General features: G+C 43.9%; 1 protein-coding gene across 1 annotated transcript; it reads left to right on the top strand.

Annotated features, from left to right (window-relative positions):
* Positions 1 to 228: 228 nt before the first annotated feature.
* On the top strand, positions 229 to 17,679 carry agt (angiotensinogen). Its single transcript, XM_059982220.1, has 5 exons — positions 229 to 294; positions 5,651 to 6,448; positions 11,293 to 11,551; positions 13,397 to 13,538; positions 15,494 to 17,679. The coding sequence occupies exons 2-5, from the start codon at positions 5,668 to 5,670 to the stop codon at positions 15,698 to 15,700; spliced, it is 1,389 nt and encodes a 462-aa protein (XP_059838203.1). The 5' UTR covers positions 229 to 294; positions 5,651 to 5,667; the 3' UTR covers positions 15,701 to 17,679.
* Positions 17,680 to 18,036: the final 357 nt, after the last annotated feature.

The raw sequence follows: 18,036 nt of genomic DNA, 5'->3' as shown, positions 1-18,036 counted from the left end.
ATCAGAATTTCTAAGTTCCTTCTAAACTTCATTAGAATTGGGAAAGAGAGAAACCAAGAAGGCAGGTGTGGTGATGGGTGAAATAAAGGGAACTTCCCTGATAGGGTTAAATAATATTGCATTTAAGATCAGATGAAACTTCTATTGACTCTCTCAGAGAAATACCCTTTATTCCACCAGTCACATACACCTGGACAGCTGACTAGTCAATAATTTACTAAGCAGGGAGAAAGATCACTTTATAAGAGATATGCATGGAATAGCCAAAATAAACAAGTTAAAATCTCAGAAACGGTAAGTGACTTTCTCAGCTCAAAGTTAACTGTAATGCATTCCTTCTGAGTTGGGGTTGGTTCTGTTGTAAGCTCAGCCTCTGGCATCCAGCAGGGCACATTGATTATACTAAGGAGGTAATTTTTGTTTCAAGATTAGCTTTATTTGTTACACATACATTGAAACGTAGAAATGTGTCATTGGTATCAGCTTTTGCAATGTGCTATGGGCAGCCTGCAAGTGTCGCCACATTTCCAGCGCCAACATAGCGTGCCCACAATTTCCTAACCCGACTGCTCATCTCTTTTAAAATGTGGATGGAAACCCGATCACCTAGAAGAAACCCACGCGGTCACAGGGAGTATTTTGAAGTGAAATAGTCTGCAGTGTTTTGGAGAAAATGCAGGGGAGTGGGATGTAGGGGCTTAATAAAAGCCTTTTCTGATCTGAAGTAAGACGAGTTGTTTTGATGAAGTAAATAAAGGTTATCTGTTTCAACTGGTGGAAAGGTCAAGAACCAGAGGACATGGGTTTGTAACAGAAAACAGAGGGTGCAGCTCTGATCCTGAAGGCGCAGTCAGAAAGCATGGACTCAACAGTAAGCTGCAAAACGGAGCACTTAAAAGTCCAAGGGGAAGGACATGGAAGGAATGGAATTAGAGTCTAGAACATAGATCAGTTCAGCACGGTACAGGCCTTTCAGCCCACAAAGTTGTGCCCACATTTTAATCTACTTCAAGATCAATCTAACCCCCACCCCCACACAGCCTTCTATGTCTCTTTTGTCCATGTGTCAAAGAGTCTTTTAAATATCAGTAATGTATCTGAGCCCATTGGAGAGCTCTCCAAGTTGTCAGCAAGGCCTCAAAGCAAGCCTTCCCAGTTAATCTTGAAAGACAGACCAATAGGATTAGCAATGATAATCTTTGATTTTCTGGCAACACATTAAATTTAAAATCATCACCCTCTAATAACTTTCCTTCCTACATACTCTGTGTGATGCCTTCCAGCTAAACAATTCTCTAAGGACTTGCCTCCAAACATTCCCATGTATTCTCTGTCCCCTTAACCCAAATACTGCTGGGTGCACCTTTACATGCCTAGTCCTGAGCTCTTCCTACTGACCACTTCGCTTTTATTTTACAAAACTACTAAAGTTTAATCATGCATAAAATACACACAATGGTCAATACTATTTACAATTTCAAGTTAAAATACGATTATGGTCATCTATGAATGATTCAATTCCCTAGGGAGGGCCACTGTTCTCAGAAACCCACCACTGTCCCCACAGAAACTTCATATCCCTTCTCCAAGGACACCCGGGCACAAACCCTAACCCCAGAAGCTACCAGGCGTGCCCAGATTGGTTTTGGTCTCATCCATCACCACCAGGTGGGCTCAGCACCCATCTGCCAATATCAGCTCATAAGTACAGACACATCAGCAGCAGGAGATGGTCATTTGGTCCCTTGAACCTTCTTCACCGCTTAGTAAAATCACAGCCGAGCCAATTGTAACTTTTGTTTCACATTCCCCCCCACCTTTGACCCCTGTCTCTTAATTATCAAATACTATCTAACTCTGCCCTAAGATACCCAAAGGTTCCACTGCCCTTTGAAGAGGAATTGCAAAGACTCACGAAAGTAGTAAAAAATAAAAATAATTTGCTGCCCCTTGTCCTAAATAGATAACCTGGGGGTGCTGTGAACAGTGAGGAGGACTATCAAAGCTTTCAGGCTGATCTGTACCAGCTGAGAAAATGGGCTGAAGATGACATATAATTTAACGCAGACAAGTCCAAGGTGTTGCACTTTGGCAGGACAAATGAGGGTAGGAAATACACAACGAATGGCAGTGCTCTGAGGAGCGCAGTCAAACGAAAGGACGAAAATACACATCCATAATTCCTTGAAAGTGGCATCATAGGACAATGTGGTCATAGAAGAGCTTTTGGCACGTTGGTCTTTATAAGTCAGGGCATTGAGTGCAGGAGTTGTCCTGATGAAGGGGCTCAGCCCAAACTGTCCACAAATGCTGCCTGACTTGTTGAGTTCCTCCAGCACTTTTGTGTGTTCAAGATTTTCAACATCTACAGAATCTCTTATATTCAGTAATCTGGATGTTATGTTGAAGTTGTATAAGACATCGGTGAGAATGAATCTGGAGTAATTCTGCTCACCTGCCTACAGCATTACCAGAGAGTCAGCAACTTTAAATTCCTCAGTGTTATCATTCCAGAGGATCTGTTATGGGTCCAGCATGCAACTGCCATTGCCATAAAGACATGGCAGTGCCTCTGCTTTCGAATGCACACATTCGGCTTGACATCTAAAATTTTGACAAACTTCCATAGATGCGCGGTGGAGAGTGTATTGACTAATTGCATCAAGGCCTTGTATGGGAGCACCAATACCCTTGATTGAAAAAGCCTGCAAAAAATAGTGATGCAGCCCAGTTCATCACACGTAAAACCCTCCCCAGTTCTGAGCACGTTACAAAGAGCATTGTAGCAGGAATGCAGCAACCATCTTCAGGGATCCTGACCCCAGGCCGTGCTCTCTTCTCGCTGCTGTCTTGAGGAAGGAGGTACAGGAGCTTCAAGTCCCACACCACTAGGCTCAGAGACAGTTATTAACCATTAGACTCTTGAACCAGAGAGGATAACTTCAATTATTCCACCACTGAACCAATTCCACAACCTATGGACTCACTTTTAAGGACTCTACAACTCATGTTCTCTTTATTTATTGCTTACTTATTTATTATTGTTATTATTTTCTTTTCTTTTTGTATTTGGACAGTTTGTTGTTTTTTACACATTGGTTGTTTGTCTGACTCTGTTTTGTGTGATTTTTGTCATTGATTCTATTGTGTTTCTTTTGATTTTCTGTGAAAGTGGGAAAAAAATGAATCTTAGAGTAGTATGTAGTGACATATATGTACTTTGATAATAAATTTACTTTGAACTTCAGAAAGAGGATGGAGTTGGCCCTCCACCCCATCCTATTCCACCTAGAAAATGATGCCATCATATGCCAGGCACATTTACCTAGGCACAGCATTTAACACAAGCTGTCCTTGATGGGACTCAACACCCCCCCTCCATAAATGGATGTTGGACTTCTTGGCGGAAAGACCCCAGTCACTCTGAGTTGACAACAATAGGTGAAACCACATCATAGATTTCACTGATGATACTGCATCATCGGTGACAATGATGAGTTTGCTTACGGAGAGGAGGTACAAGGGTTCTCAAATGGTGCGAGAACAACAACCTGAGTCTCAACATGGACAAGACAAAAAAGATGATTGTGGACTTCAGGAAGATGCAGGTCAACCACTTTTCACTGCACATCAATGGCTCTGAAGAGCACAAAATTCCTTGGTGTATACATAATGGACGATCTAACCTGGACCCACAACACCATCTCATTAGTGAAGAAGGCACAGCAGCATCTACACTTTCTCAGGAGATTTAAGTGAGCAACGCTCCCCACCCGCATTCCAACAACTTTCTACAGGCGCACCATCGAAAATATCCTGTCTGGTTGCATCGTTGTCTGGTATGGAAGTCACAAGGTATCAGATTGCAAGACCCTACAGAGGAGAGTAAAATCTGCCAAGAGAATCACTGCGAAAAACGTTACCCTTATTTTTAACATTTACCGGGAGACAAAGGGCGCAAAGCACTATTATTGATCTTTACCAACCATCCCCTAATCTCTTTGACCCACTACCAGCAGCAAGAAGGTACAGGAGCATCAGGACTAGTCACAACAAGACAAAATCTGTAGATGCTGGAAATCCAAGCAATGCACACAATATGCTGGAGGAACTCAGCAGGTCAGGCAGATCTACGGAAAAGAGTAAGCAGTCGACATTTCAGGATGAGACACTTCAGCAGGAGGAGCAAAAAAAGATGAGCAGTCAGAGAAGGAAGTGGGGGGGGGGAGGACGAAACACAAGGTGATAGGTGAAACCGGGAGAGGGAGGGGTGAAGTAAAGAGCTGGGAAGTTGATTGGTGAAAGTGATACAGGGCTGGAGAAGAGGGTATCTGTTAGGAGAGGACGGAAGGCCATGGAAGAAAGAAAAGAGGGAGGAGCACAAGAGGGAGGTGATGTGCAGGTGAGGAGATAAAGTGAGAGAGGGGAAAAGGAAAGGGAATGATGAAGGGGGGAAGGGGTGCCATTTCCAGATGTTTGTGAAATTGATGTTCATGCCATCAGCTTGGAAGTGACCCAGATGGAATATACGGTGTTGTTCCTCCAATCTGAGTGTGGCCTCATTGTGACAGTCGGAATGGGAATGTGAAGTGGAATTAAAACGATTTGCCGCTGGGAGATCTGGTGGGCGGAGTGTAGGCGCTCGGTGAACTGTCTCCCAGACAATGTTGGGCTCACTGATATACAGGAGCATCAGATACAGAGATGACCCCAACTGAGCCAGAGCTGAAGTGTTGCCTCACCTGGAAGGACTGTCTGGGGCCCTGAATCAGTGAGGGAGAAGGTGCAGAGGCAGTTGCAGCACTTGTCCCTCTTGGGAGGTTAAGTGCCGGGAAGGAGATCAATGGGGAGGGATGAGTGGACAAGGGAATCGAGTAGAAGCTGGGAGGTGATAGGAGGAAGTGGAGGGTTGAAGTTGAAATGAATCTGGTAGCTGAGGACAGTGGGCCATGGGAGAAAGGGAAGCTATGGCAAACACAACAGGCAGGTTTTTCCAGTGGCCACCCATTTTAATTGTGCTTCCTATTCCCATTCCGAATGCCAGTTCATGGCCTTCTCTACTGCCACAATGAGGCCTCTTTCAAGTTGAAGGAGCAACACCTCATATTCCATCTGGCCTCCAACCTGATAACATGAATGTTGATTTCTCCATCTTCCAGTAATTCTTTCCCTTGCTCCTTCTCTCTTTTCACATTCCCCATTTTGGCTCCCCTACTAATCCTTCTCTTCATCTGCTCAACACCGGCCTCTGGTGTCCCTCCTGCTATCCCTTCTCCCACTGTCCTCTCCTATCAGATTCCTTCTTCTTCAGCCTGTTACCTTTTCTACTTATCACCTCCCAACTTCCCACTTTATCCCCTCTCCCCCATCCACCCACCTGTCCCTTCATCCGATCTTAGCTGTCACCTGCCAGCTTGTACTCTTAACCCTTCTCATTCTGGCTTCCTTCCCCCACCTTTCCAGTCCCAATAAAGGGTCTCGACCTGAAACTTCAACTGTTTATTCCCCTCCGCTGATGCTGCCTGGCCTGCTGAGTTCCTCCAATATTGTGTGTGTGTTGCCCTGGGTTTCCAGCATCTGCAGAATCTCTTGTGTTTGAGCTATGGTAAAACACAATTAATTAATGGATGTTTCTCCTCTCGGGTTCCAGCGCTGGTGGAGAAGAAGATGACTACAAAATGGATCCTCACCCTCCTCTGGATCGGCACCCTCGTGGAAGTAGGGGCAGGAGACCGGCCCTACATCCACCCATTTTTTTTAATTATCTGCAATCAATCGGAGTCGTCAATGCAGGTGGATGGGGAGGAGGACTTCCTGCCCGAGTTGATTGGAGATAACGACATCCTGGTGAATGGCTCCTGGAGGATGTGGTGGGAAGAGGAGGAGGAGGAACAGGTGAAGCCCAGCGTCCAGGCGCGGAACTATTTGTACCATCTCCAGGCCTCTCTAGGCCATTCCTGGCTGTCCCACTGGACCTCGCAGGAAGGGTCAGGGGTGACGGTGCTATCGCCCATGTACCTCCAGGTAGTCCTGGCCGCACTGTCCCTGGGCGCAGACGGATCAACCCTCGACAACCTTCAGATGATCTTGGGCCTCTCACACAGCGAGTGTGGAGGCAGCAGCAGTGGCGACCAGCACTCCCTGGGCATGCGGCAGCAGCTCTGGCTGCTCCTCCGCAATGTCCTCGCCCAGCACCACGGCTCGTTGTCCATCGGCACCTGGATGATCTTCCAGGACAGAATATGGCTCCGGCGGACATTCACCGAGCACCTCCGGCTCTTCCACCCTGAGGTATGGCTGGGAGCCACCGACTTCAGCCAGCCCCCACTGGCAGAGGAGTCAATCAACAACGTCATCCGCCGAGCGACGGGTGGCCGGCTGAACAACCTGGTGACCGGCCTGAACCCCAGCACTAAACTGGTGGTAGCCAGTTTCATCCATTTTAAAGGTCAGGCTCTGGGGAATGAGCACATTTCAAAGGAATGCAATATCTTGTCCAAAAAGCACCCAACATTCCCATACCAGGGGCATAATTTTAAGAAGAATGGAGGGAAACGTAGGGGGTTGTCAGAGGCAGGTTCTTTTCACAGTGATTGATGAGTTTGTGGAATACCCTTCCAGGGGTGGTAATAGAGGCTGATGCATTAGGGGTGTTTAAGAGAGTCTTAGGTAGACACCCGGATGATCCAAAAATGTAGAGCTATGTAGGACATAAGGATTAGTTTGATTCTAAAGTAGGTTGATAGATCAGCACAACATTGTGGGCCATAGGGCATGTGCTGTGCTGTAATGTTCTCAGCAATTTCAAGGCCTCTGTGAGGACACCTGAGGGAGCCCCCATGGTCTGGTTGGTTGGTTTGGAACTGTTCTGTGAGTTCACTATACTGTAAGCACAGTTGAAAGGTTAAGTTACATGGACTGGCCTTGAGCACTGAAGATTAGGGGATGATCCAACCAAATGCCAAGAGTTTCCAGGGCACAATCAGAAAACCAGGTAAAATTTCCTGTGGCTTGCAGAAGTCAATCTTGTCTTGTTCTTACCCAAACTGTAAATACACAGGAAGCAGCAAAACTGGGTAGGGACAAGAGATTCTGCAGATGCAGGAAATCTTGAGCAACGCCTGAAGATTGCTGGAGGAACCCAGCAAGTCCGGAAGCATCCATGGAGGAGAATTATTAATTGACCTCATCCTTCACCAAGACTTGAAATGAAAGAAGGTGGGCAGGTGATAGGTGAGACCTGGTGAGGGGGAAGGTGCATGGCATAGGGCCATTAAGTAAGTAGCTTGGGGGTGATAAGCAGAAGAGGTAAAGGGCTGAAGAAGGGATCTGATGGGGGAGGACAATGGACCATGGAGTTAAGAGGATGAAGGGAACCAAAAGGAAGGTGATGGACAGGTGAGGGGAAGGGTGAGAGGGAAATGATAAAACAGAGAAAAGGGAGGAGAGAGTAATTACCAGGTTTGAAAAAAATGATGTTCGTGCCTTTCCTTTTCAGTCCTGACAAAGGGTCTCGGCCCAAAATATCAACTGTTTATCCCTCTCCATTGATGCTACTTAACCTGCTGAGTTCCTCCAGCATTTTGTGTGTGGGGTAGCTCTTTAGATACTATTCTTGCTCTGAAGTCTATAGCACTTGATCACATTTGTTGGTGAAACTAAAAATGGGGTTTTGAAACAAGAATTGTAATTGTAGGAATTGAAATTTACCAACAGTATATAACCCTACTTTAAGTAAATGAAAATGACTTAAACTGTGTAGATCCATTTACTAGTAACTATGTTTTTTAAAAGTACCCATTATTGTCCTTGTACTTATGAAAAACTTGAACTTCAAGGGGTTGAAAAACCACTATTAATAGTAACACAGCATGGTGATTAATCCCACAACTTACTAACCCTAGCCCATATGGGAGGAAACCCAGGTGACCATGGGGAGAACGTACAAACACCTTACAGACAGTGGTGGGAATTGAGCCTGGCACAGTAAAGCATTACACTGATTGCTATGCTACCATGCTGCCCCACTTTGATAGATGAGATGTGTGAGAGTGCATAGTGATGGAAACTTATTTTTAAATTTTTATTTAGAGATACAGCAAGGTAACAATGTTCCACGCCACCCATTTACACCCATCTGACCAATTAACCTACTAACCTGTAGGTGTTTGGAACGTGAGAAAACATACAAACTCCTTACAGACAACAGTGGAATTGAACCCACGTCACCGGTGCTGTCATAGTGTTACGCTAACCACTGTACTATTTAGAGTGTATAAGTTGTTTAGTGTTTGCAGTGTACACATATTCACCCCTAGCAAACCATATCGGTGTCAGAAACCTATCTTGATGGAACGTGGTGGCAAGTTGCTTTAGTACTGGGAATCTATCATAATAACTTGAACCAGGTCTGTGTACTTGAGATCTCTGCTGGGAACCTATAGCAGTAAATCAGTTCAGTGCTGGGTCTGGCAGTCCAACCGATGACAACAGATTCTAAATGTGGGGAACTATGGCAATAAATCAAGTAGATGCTGCGAACCAATAATATTATATTGATGGTGGTCAGGATCTATGGTGAGAAGTTGTCTGACTCTTCAAGTATAATGATTGGTTGATTCTGTGCTGAGAATCATGATTAGTTAATGTAGTGTAAGTATCTAAAGCTCTATACTGAGCAACACACTCAGACTGCTAGAGGAACTCAGCAGGTCAGGCACTGTTTATGAAGAGAAATAGATGCTGCCTATTCCTCAGCAGTTGATGTCTTGGGCAAAGTCCCTTCATCAGGAGGTGGGGAGAAAGAGTAGGTGAAACCGGGTGAGGAGGAAGGTGGCTGGGTGGGGCTGAGAAGGGTGAAGTAAGAAGCTGGGGAGGGATAGTTGGAAGAGCTTAAGGGCCAAACTGACATCTTTTTATTCCTGTCCATAGATGCTGCCTAATCTCCTGAGCTCCCCTAGCACTTTGTCTGTGTCCCTCACGATATCCAGCATCTGCAGAATCTCTTGTGTTTATTAAACGTTGCACTATTATCTTGCTTGGAAGCTATGTTAATGAGTCGGGATGTTGCTAGGAAGCCAGTGGTTACATTGATTCAGTATTGGGAAGGAGAGATGAGGAATTGTTTCTCACTTGGGAACTCGTGATGTTAAATTCGTAGGATCGTGAAGCATAGAAACAGGCCATTCAGCCCAGTGAGACCATGCCAACCAACAAACACTCAATTACACTAATCCTACATTTAATCTCATTTTCATTCTCCCCACATTCAATATCAGAATCAGGTTTAATATCACTGACATATGGTATGACATTTGTTGTTTTACATTGGGATACATAATAAAAACTATAAATTACTACATATATACATACATACACGTACACAAAAGAAAATTAGATAAGTAGTGCAAAAAGAGGAGGAAAAGAACTGAGGTAGTGTTCATATTGATGCACCATCAATAACTCACACTGAGACGTAAAGGCGAGAAATTGGCTTTAATTGACTGGAAGAAGGAACCAGCAGTGAGTGACCACCATACTACGTCCTGGAGACTGAGGCCAAGCATAAGCCTCAGATCGCCTTTATACAGGGGCCTGTGGGAGGGGCCACAGGAGCAGTCAGCAGGGAGCGTGACCAGACAGGCACACGTAGTTCACCACACATGGGTTTGTTGTCCATTCAGAAATCTGATGGTGGAGGGGAAGAAGCTGTTCCTGAAACATTGAGTGTGCGTCTTCAGGCTCTTGTACCTCCTCCTTGATGGTAGCAATGAGAAGAGGGTATGTCCTGGGTGATGGGGGTCCTTAATGATGGATGCTGCCTTTTTGAGGGATCGCCTTTTGTAGGTCCTTGATGCTGGGGTAGCTAGTGCCCATGATGGAACTGGCATTCCCATCAACTCTTTCACATTCTACCATTCATCAAAACGTCATCAAGGGAAATTTACAGCAGCCAATTAGCTTACTGTCCTAAAATGTTTTCTAAGATGGTGTTGGTAATACGCAATGACTTTTTGCAGGTAGTTCACTAAACTACTAGATATACTTATTTTGAGCTACTATCCTGCATGTCTCCAATCACAGGAAGAATGGGTAGACAATGTCAGGGGTCAGGGTCAATCCCAGGTTTCTGGGTGCTGTGAAGCAGCAGCTCTGCAAAACGGTCACCGGGGAATTGTTCAATTCCATTTCTTCCCTTCACAAAGTCTCCTGTCTTTTCTACACTCACTTTCTTGTTCCTTCATAGCTATTGAAACTTCCGCAGATAGAGTTCAGTGAGTTTGTGTAGAGATAGCCCTTCGGCCCTCCCCTTCCATACTGATCCCATTTTCTAGCACGGAGATCCAAGGGCCCGGATTCTCCCAGACACCCTCGCTCTCCTCTGCTGAAAATCTATTGTGGATTGGTTCAGTGCTGGGAAGTTGGGTGACAAGTTCTGCAGTGCCATTGACAGTTAACAGTAAACTAATTATGCTAGGAACATGTGATGATGAACTTTTACAATGCCGGGAAGCTATAATTGTACCTTCTCAGTTAACAGGAGCATCCAATGTCACCCTTCCCCTATTTAGTGGAGACTAAAGTGCTCCTGGCATTATTTAACAAGAACAGAGAAGTTTCCCCATTGTTCCATTCAAAACTTCACCCTTTCAAGGTATGGAAGCACAATACAAAATACTTCTCTCCATCCAATATTTGAATTTCAGAATCAGGTTTATTATCACCTACTTATTTGTTTATTTTGTTTTTTTTTATATTTGGAGATACAGCACAGTAGCAGGCCCTTCCAGCCCAACGAGCCCATTGTGCCCAATTACACCCATGTGACTAATTAATCTACTAAACCATACAACTTTGGAGCATCCGGAGGAAACCCACGCACTCACAGGAAGAATATATAAACTCTTTACAGACAACGACAGGAATTGAACCTGAGTCATTGGCACTGTAAAGTGATGCACTAACTTCTACACTACTGTGCTGCCCGTGACATGTAATGATTTTATAGAACACGTCATAAATTAGGAAATCAGTAGTGCTAAAAGAGGAATAATGAGCTAGTGTTCGTGGGTTCATGGACTGTTCAGGAATCTGATGGCAAAGCTATTCCTAAAACACCGAGTGTGGGTCGTCAGTCTCCCATACCTCTTCCTGATGGTAGTAATGAGAAGAGTGCATGTCCCAGATGGTGAAGGTCTTTGAGTCAGATCAGCTTGGAACAGAGGGCCAGAATTTCTACAGAAATGGCACTGTCCTTTCTCTAATGTGTTAAAATAACTTTTCTTCCCTCAGGAAAATGGAAAACCAGATCTCAATGCCATGGGACAGAACTTCACGATTTCTTCAACGATTCAGGAGACAAAGCCCAAGTTCCTATGACAACTTGGTGTGGCTGGCTTCAGTACAAGACTACCCCTGAATATACACTCATTAAACTCCCATTGAGTGAGACAATGTATATGATACTAATTCAAACAGTCCAACCGGCCACTGTGGAGAAAATTGCACAAATGCTGGCAGTCTACCAAACCTTGAAGCATTTTCAGACTGGGTAATCAGAACTAATTACATTTGTTTAGAGATTTATTCAGATACACACAATTGGATCCAGAAGGAGCCCAACAAACCCACACCTGCCTCTTCCTGTCTTCTTCATCTTCCCTTTCAGCATATCCAGCCATTCCCAACTCTGTCAAACATTTATGAGGCTTTCTTTAAATTGAGCTTCAACCACAATTGCAGCACTGAGTTCTATATTCTCACCAACTCTGGGTAAAGAAATTTCCCCATTGGCTCTCATAATCACTTTTTATTTATGATTCCTAGTTTTGTATTCCTTCAAAGCAAAGACATAGAACATGGAAATCTACAGCACATGACAGGCCCTTTGGCCCACAATGTTATTCCAACCATGTAACCTACTCTAGAAACTGCCAAGAATTTCCCTACCACAATGCCCTCTATTTTTCTAAGCTCCATCTAAGAGTCTCTTAAAAGACATATCTTCTGTATGTTAACTCTATCAAAGCTGTTCAGTATCTTTTAAGATTTTTAAAGTTGAGGGTCCTAATGTAATGCTAGAAATCAACCAAAAATTTAAGCTGTTATCTAACGAATTACTTAGAAACTGTTGTGCTGTAGAAGGACCTAAGCTTATGAATGGTGATATGTAAATACATCTCATTCTTTCTTTCAATAAATTACCACAAGATCTTCTCCTTGACAGATAAAAATGCCTCACCCTGTTAATTCAGTTCAGTCATCAACCTTGTGAATCTTCTTGTGCTTCTAGATCAGAGATTCCTAACCTGGGGTCCACTGACCCCTCAGTTAATGATAGGGATCCAAGGCATAAAAAAGATCGGAAAATCCTTTTGATGATATGGAGATCAGACTCATTACAGGTTTTCAAGATTATATACTTGTTCAAGTTTCACATAATTTCCCTATCATCAGTTCTATCTCTGTGAGATATGTGTTTGGTTTGTTTTCAGGTGAAGATCAAAACAACCTGAGATAAAAACAGAAACACCCAACCAGTCAGGCTGCATCAGAAGAAAGAGAAACGGTGTTAGCATTTCGTAACACAGTGCTCTAACAGAAGCTTCTAGATTGAAACATTATCTGTATTTTCCTGCCACTGATACTGCCTGACCTATTGGGAATTTCCATCATTTTCTGTTTCTTCTGCTGTTTTTTTAGGTCATATTAACCTAGTCCACTAGATTTATATCTCCAGATTACATTCATTTTACAAAATATCCAAGTTTAGAAGGTTTTCAGTACCACGTGGGAAGGATATTGGTGGGTGTAGCGGAAATGTTGAAGATTGAACTGACTCCCTCTGTTAAGCCAGGGTCTGATATCAAAATCTGTGAATGGAAGAGGAACAGTGAATACAAATCATAGAACACCACAGCACCATTAGCTGTATCTACCTTTGACATCTCCCTGATACTTTCCTCCACTCACTTTAAAATTATGCCTTCTCACGTTAGCTACTTCTACCCTGGTGAAAAAAGTCTCTAGCATTCAATCTATGCCTCTTATCATCTTGCACAGCTCTATGAAGTCACTTCTCATCCTCCCTTTCTCCAAAGAGGAAAGCCCTAGCTCGCTTAACCTATCCTCATTCTCCAATCCAAGCAGCACCTTGGTAAATCTCCTCTGTAACCTCTCTAAAGCTTCCACATCCTTCCTATAGTGAGGCAGTCAGAACTGTACACAATATTCTAAGTCTGGGCAAGCCGGGATTTAATATATCTGCAACATTACCTTGAGGCCAAAGAATCTCAGTCTATTCTGCCCTGTGTTCCAAGTTCAATTTCACCCCAAAGTTTGAATGTGTTGTGTGATCAATATTTTTTTTATCTGTGACAGTATTCTTTTGCTGCAGGTTTGTGAGACTCGTGATGCCGCAGTTTGCGTGGAAAAGCACTTACGATGTGAAGGAGCAGTTCAGCCAGACTCCAGATACGCTGGGTGCTGAAGCCAATTTTTCCAGGTTAAGCAGGGCCCAAAATGTGGTTCCAGAACAGGTAAGGGACAACCTCTCACCAACATCCAAGAAGAAATCAGAACACAAAGTGACCCTGAAAGTGCAACCTCATCTTAGTAAACTGCATCCCTAGTCATTGTCCAAGGCTGAATCAAACTGTAATCAGTCTGGGTATGCTCTCTGATGTGGAGATATGCTTCTGCTCTCCAGAACCAAACCCCACTCTAAGTCTGCCTAACTGGCCCTTCTCAGTTCATCTGCTGCTGATATCTTTGATCTTCAGATGTAACTTTTTCAAAACTCTCCTGGCCAGACCATGAAGTTTGCCCTCACCCAAAGCTCTGCTATCTTTTCTCTAACTTGTCCTGTTCTTTCTGACCTATGTCAGTTCCTAGCAAGGCAACACATTTGAATTTTAATGGTCACGGAAGTTTTCAAATCCCTTCACCTCCTTGCCCTACTTTTTCTAAAGAATCCTCCATTCCTAAAGTCCGCCAAGACACCTTCAGGGTTTCCATTCCGACTCCTTGCCCACCTGCAGTGTTCAGCACTCCATGAATGACTGCTCTGTCTTTAGGGCAGCACACTAGTGTAGCAGTTCAAGATTCAAGTACATTTATCATCAAAGAATGTACAAATTGTACAACCTTGAGATTTGTTTGCTCACAGGTCGCCACAAAGCAAGAAACCCAAAAGAACCCAATTTTTTAGAAAAGAAATAAAAATAAAAGACCAACACTTGATGCACAAGGGAAAGAAAAGAAAACTACAAATCATGCAAACAATTGAAGCAAGCAACAGCATTCCAAACAAAATTGAGTCCTCAGATCGAAGCCCCGGAGCGACTCGGGGTAGGCCCAAAGCCTCGTTTATCAGTTAATCAAATTAGTGGGCATGGAGCACAGCAGCCAAGGCAGCCATCATAACTTCAGCGCCATGGAGATGACCATCATGGAGAGTGAGGAAAATCAGCTCTTGCCCCAGATCCCAGTTTTCAGTCTCTCTGGGCCAGTGTTTAAATTGATTAAACTACAGAGCAGTAAAAGACTTCCGTGCCCTGGAGAGAGGAGTGAAGATTGCAGAGAGCAAACAAAATCGGATTTCACCTCCAATCTAGTTGTCTAAACAGCATAATCATACCTCGCACAAGGACCTAGGACCAGGCCTAGACCATGCCTCCCAGTGACTCGCTCTGGGCCCAGATTTCACCGCTCAGCAACTCGCCCTGATTTTGTCAACCAGCCCAAACCTTTTCACATCAGCTCGGTGCCCAGAGTGATCCATCTTCTCACCCAGGCCAGTTGAATGAGCATCAGAGCTTCTGTGCCGGGGTCCCAGTTTCTCCTTTCAGCACCCAAGGTGATCCAACCTCACTCCTGGGCCTGCTGTACGGGTATCAGAACTCCATCTGCAACGGCTCTGCAATACACTGTCTCAGCTCCTCCCCTGAACTCGCCTCCCCTTCACAGTTTGCAGCGATAATTTAACATAATTTTCCTCAGCAAAGGCATTTTTAGTTGGAGTTAGCATAACACCTTACAGTGCCAGCTGGAAGATTGGGATGCAATTCCCACCACTGTCTATAAGGATTCTCCCTATACCATGTGGTTTCCTCTGGGTTCTCCCACATTCCAAAGATATAGAGTGGCAGCACACCTGAAGCATGGCGACACTTGTGGGATGTCCCCATCACATCTTGGACTGCCTTGGTTTATTGTTGCAGACAAAGCATTTCATTGTGTTTCAATGGATAAGCGACAAAAAAAAGCTTATCTTAAAACACCCTTAAAATGTTCCCATCTCTCCCCCGCTGCACAAATTTCCTTGTCAATTGGCAATCTCAGCTAACTGCCCTAACATTTCATGTGGCTTAGCTTCAAATTTTGTTTGAAAATTTCATGTGAAACACCTGGAAATGCAACATCAAGGCTGATACGCAAATTATATTTCTATTTGTTTCTCCTCACAACATTAAAACTCTTGTATTTTTTTTAGGTTTTGCATAGCGTTATTTTTGAAGTCACAGAAGATGAGGAAGAGCAGATCACTGCAGAAGATCTTGATGTTGGCAATATAACCACAATAGAGATTAGATTTAACAAGCCATTCTTTTTCCGAGTTTACGATGGAGCGTCCAACGCTTTGCTGTTTCTTGGAAGAGTAAAGGAATTTCCCTTAAAATCTGAATTAAAGAACTTTTAACACATAATGTATTCCTGTTTAGTTGATAAACTAATCTAGGGAAAGAAGCAGGTAAACATGAGGAAATCTGCAGATGCTGAAAATTCAAAATGCCGGTGGCAGCATCTATAGGAAGAAATACAGTCGACGTTTCAGGCCGAGGCCCTACGTCAGGAATAACTGAAAGAAGAGATAGTAAGAGATTTGAAAGTGGGGGGAGAGGGAGATCTGAAATGATAGAAGATAGGAGAGAGAGGGGTGAAGCTAAGAGCTGGAAAGTTGATTGGCAAAAGTGATACAGAGCTGGAGAAGGGAAAGGATCACGGGATGGGAGGCCAAAGGAGAAAGGGGGAGGGGAGCACCAGAGGGAGATGGAGAGAAGGCAAGGAGTGATTGTGAGAGGGACAGAGAGAGAATTTTTTTTTTTAAAAAGGGGAAACAAACAAACAAACAAATAAATAAATAAATAGATAGATAGATAGATAGATAGATAGATAAATAAATAAATAAGGGGTGGGGTAAGAAGGGGAGGAGGGACATTAACAGAAGTTAGAGAAATCGATGTTCATGCCATCAGATTGGAGGCTACCCGGATGGAATATAAGGTGTTGTTCCTCCAACTTGAGTGTGGCTTCATCTTGACAGTAGAGGAGGCCATGGATTAAATTACCTCGTCAAGATCCAGAGTAACACACACAAAATGCTGGAAGAACTCAGCAGGTCAGGCAGTATCTATGGGAAGGAATAAAGTTGATGCTTTGGGCTGAGACCCTTCAACAGCACTGGAAGCCAGGTGGGGGAGGGAGGAAAGGGATACAATCTGGCAGGAGACAGATGAAGCAAGTGAGGGGGAAGGGAGGTGGATGGGGGAGTGGGGATGAAGTGAGAAGCTGAGAGGCATTAGATGGAAAAGGTAAAGGGCTAAGGAAGGAATCTGATAGGAGAGGAGAGTGGACCAGAATTAGAATCAGGTTTATTATCACCGGCATGTGACATGAAATTTGTTAACTTAGACCATGGGAGAGATTATTGTCATATACACAAGTTCATTTGTGTATGCACAGGTGCAATGAAAAACCTATTTGTAGAAAGTTGGAGAATTCAATATGGAACCTGGAATGCTGCAGTCGGCTGAGACGTAACATAACAAGCTGTTCCTTAAGTCTCTGCTGGGTCTCAATCAAATAAGTGTAAGTCCATTTTCAGCGGTTTTTCAGAAGCACCTTGCAATATGGATGCAGGCCCTTCAGCCCAACTTGTAGATGTTACCTCAAGGTGCCTACCTGAGCTAGTCCCATTTTCTCATCTTTGTCCCACATCCCTCTAAACTTTTCCTATCCATGCACCTGTCCAAATGTCTTTTAAATGCTGTAGTTCCTGCCTACCCCACTTCTTCTGGTAGCTTGTTCCAAACAGCCACCACCTTGGTGTGGAAAAACTTGCCTCTCAGATCACCGCTAAATCTTTCCCCTCTCATTTTAAACCTATGCCCTTTAGTTTTAGACTCCATTAACCTAGAACCATCCACAATGTGTAAGCCCTTCATGATTTAAAAAATGTCTATAATGTCAATCCTGAGCCTCCTCAGCCCTAGAGCAGAGTCCCAGCCTGCAACACATATCGCCCCATCTAATCTCTTAGCACTATGGCAGTAATATACCGGCATAGATTAAGAATTGGTTAATGAATAGAAGACAGAAGGTACCACGGTGTGGTATGGGAACTGCACACTGTTGCAGACAGGAAGGCTCAGCATGGGTAGTTAAAACTGCTCAATGCATTACTGGCAACAGTCTACCCACTGTCAAGGACATATATATAGAAAGCTGCCAGAAAAAGGCCAGCAATATTGTGGAGGATCCCACTAACCCTGCTTATGGACTGCTTGTCTCAGTCCCATTAACCCAAAAACTTACAAACAGTTACTTCCCCCAAGCTGACAGGGTGATCAACACTTACACCCATTAACCCACCATCACTACATACACATCACCTTGCATCACTTTATGTACATACTATCAGTCTACAGCTACTTGTATATTGTGTTTTATAGGATTGCTTTTATGTTTATTGTGTTTTTAACTGTTTTCTTTGTGATTATTTTGACAAAGATGGGTAGGTAGGGGATGTTGTAAGAAGCTGGGAGGGTTGGAAGTGGCGAAGGTCCAAAACGTCTATTCTTTTCCATAGATGCTGCTTGACTTGCTGAGCTCCTCCAGCATTTTGTGTGTCTGTTCTGCAAAATATCCAGCATCTATAGAATAATCCAGCAGAACTATGACATGTGCTGATAATGAGTCTTTCGCCTTTTATGTCCACTTAAGAGGACAGACTTTGCCCAGATTAAAGGTCCTGTC

The sequence above is a fragment of the Hypanus sabinus genome, chromosome 10 (assembly GCF_030144855.1).
Source record: "Hypanus sabinus isolate sHypSab1 chromosome 10, sHypSab1.hap1, whole genome shotgun sequence".
Taxonomy (NCBI): Eukaryota; Metazoa; Chordata; class Chondrichthyes; order Myliobatiformes; family Dasyatidae; genus Hypanus; species Hypanus sabinus.
The sequence above is the reverse complement of the archived record's forward strand: the minus strand, read 5'-3'. Positions and strand labels throughout refer to the sequence as shown.

Coding starts and splice junctions, on each gene's coding strand:
- agt (XM_059982220.1), top strand. CDS start 5,668: ATGACTACAAAATGGATCCTCACCCTCCTCTGGATCGGCACCCTCGTG. Junction 11,552..13,396: donor TTGAAGCATTTTCAGACTGG/GTAATCAGAACT, acceptor CTTTTGCTGCAG/GTTTGTGAGACTCGTGATGC. Junction 13,539..15,493: donor AAAATGTGGTTCCAGAACAG/GTAAGGGACAAC, acceptor TATTTTTTTTAG/GTTTTGCATAGCGTTATTTT.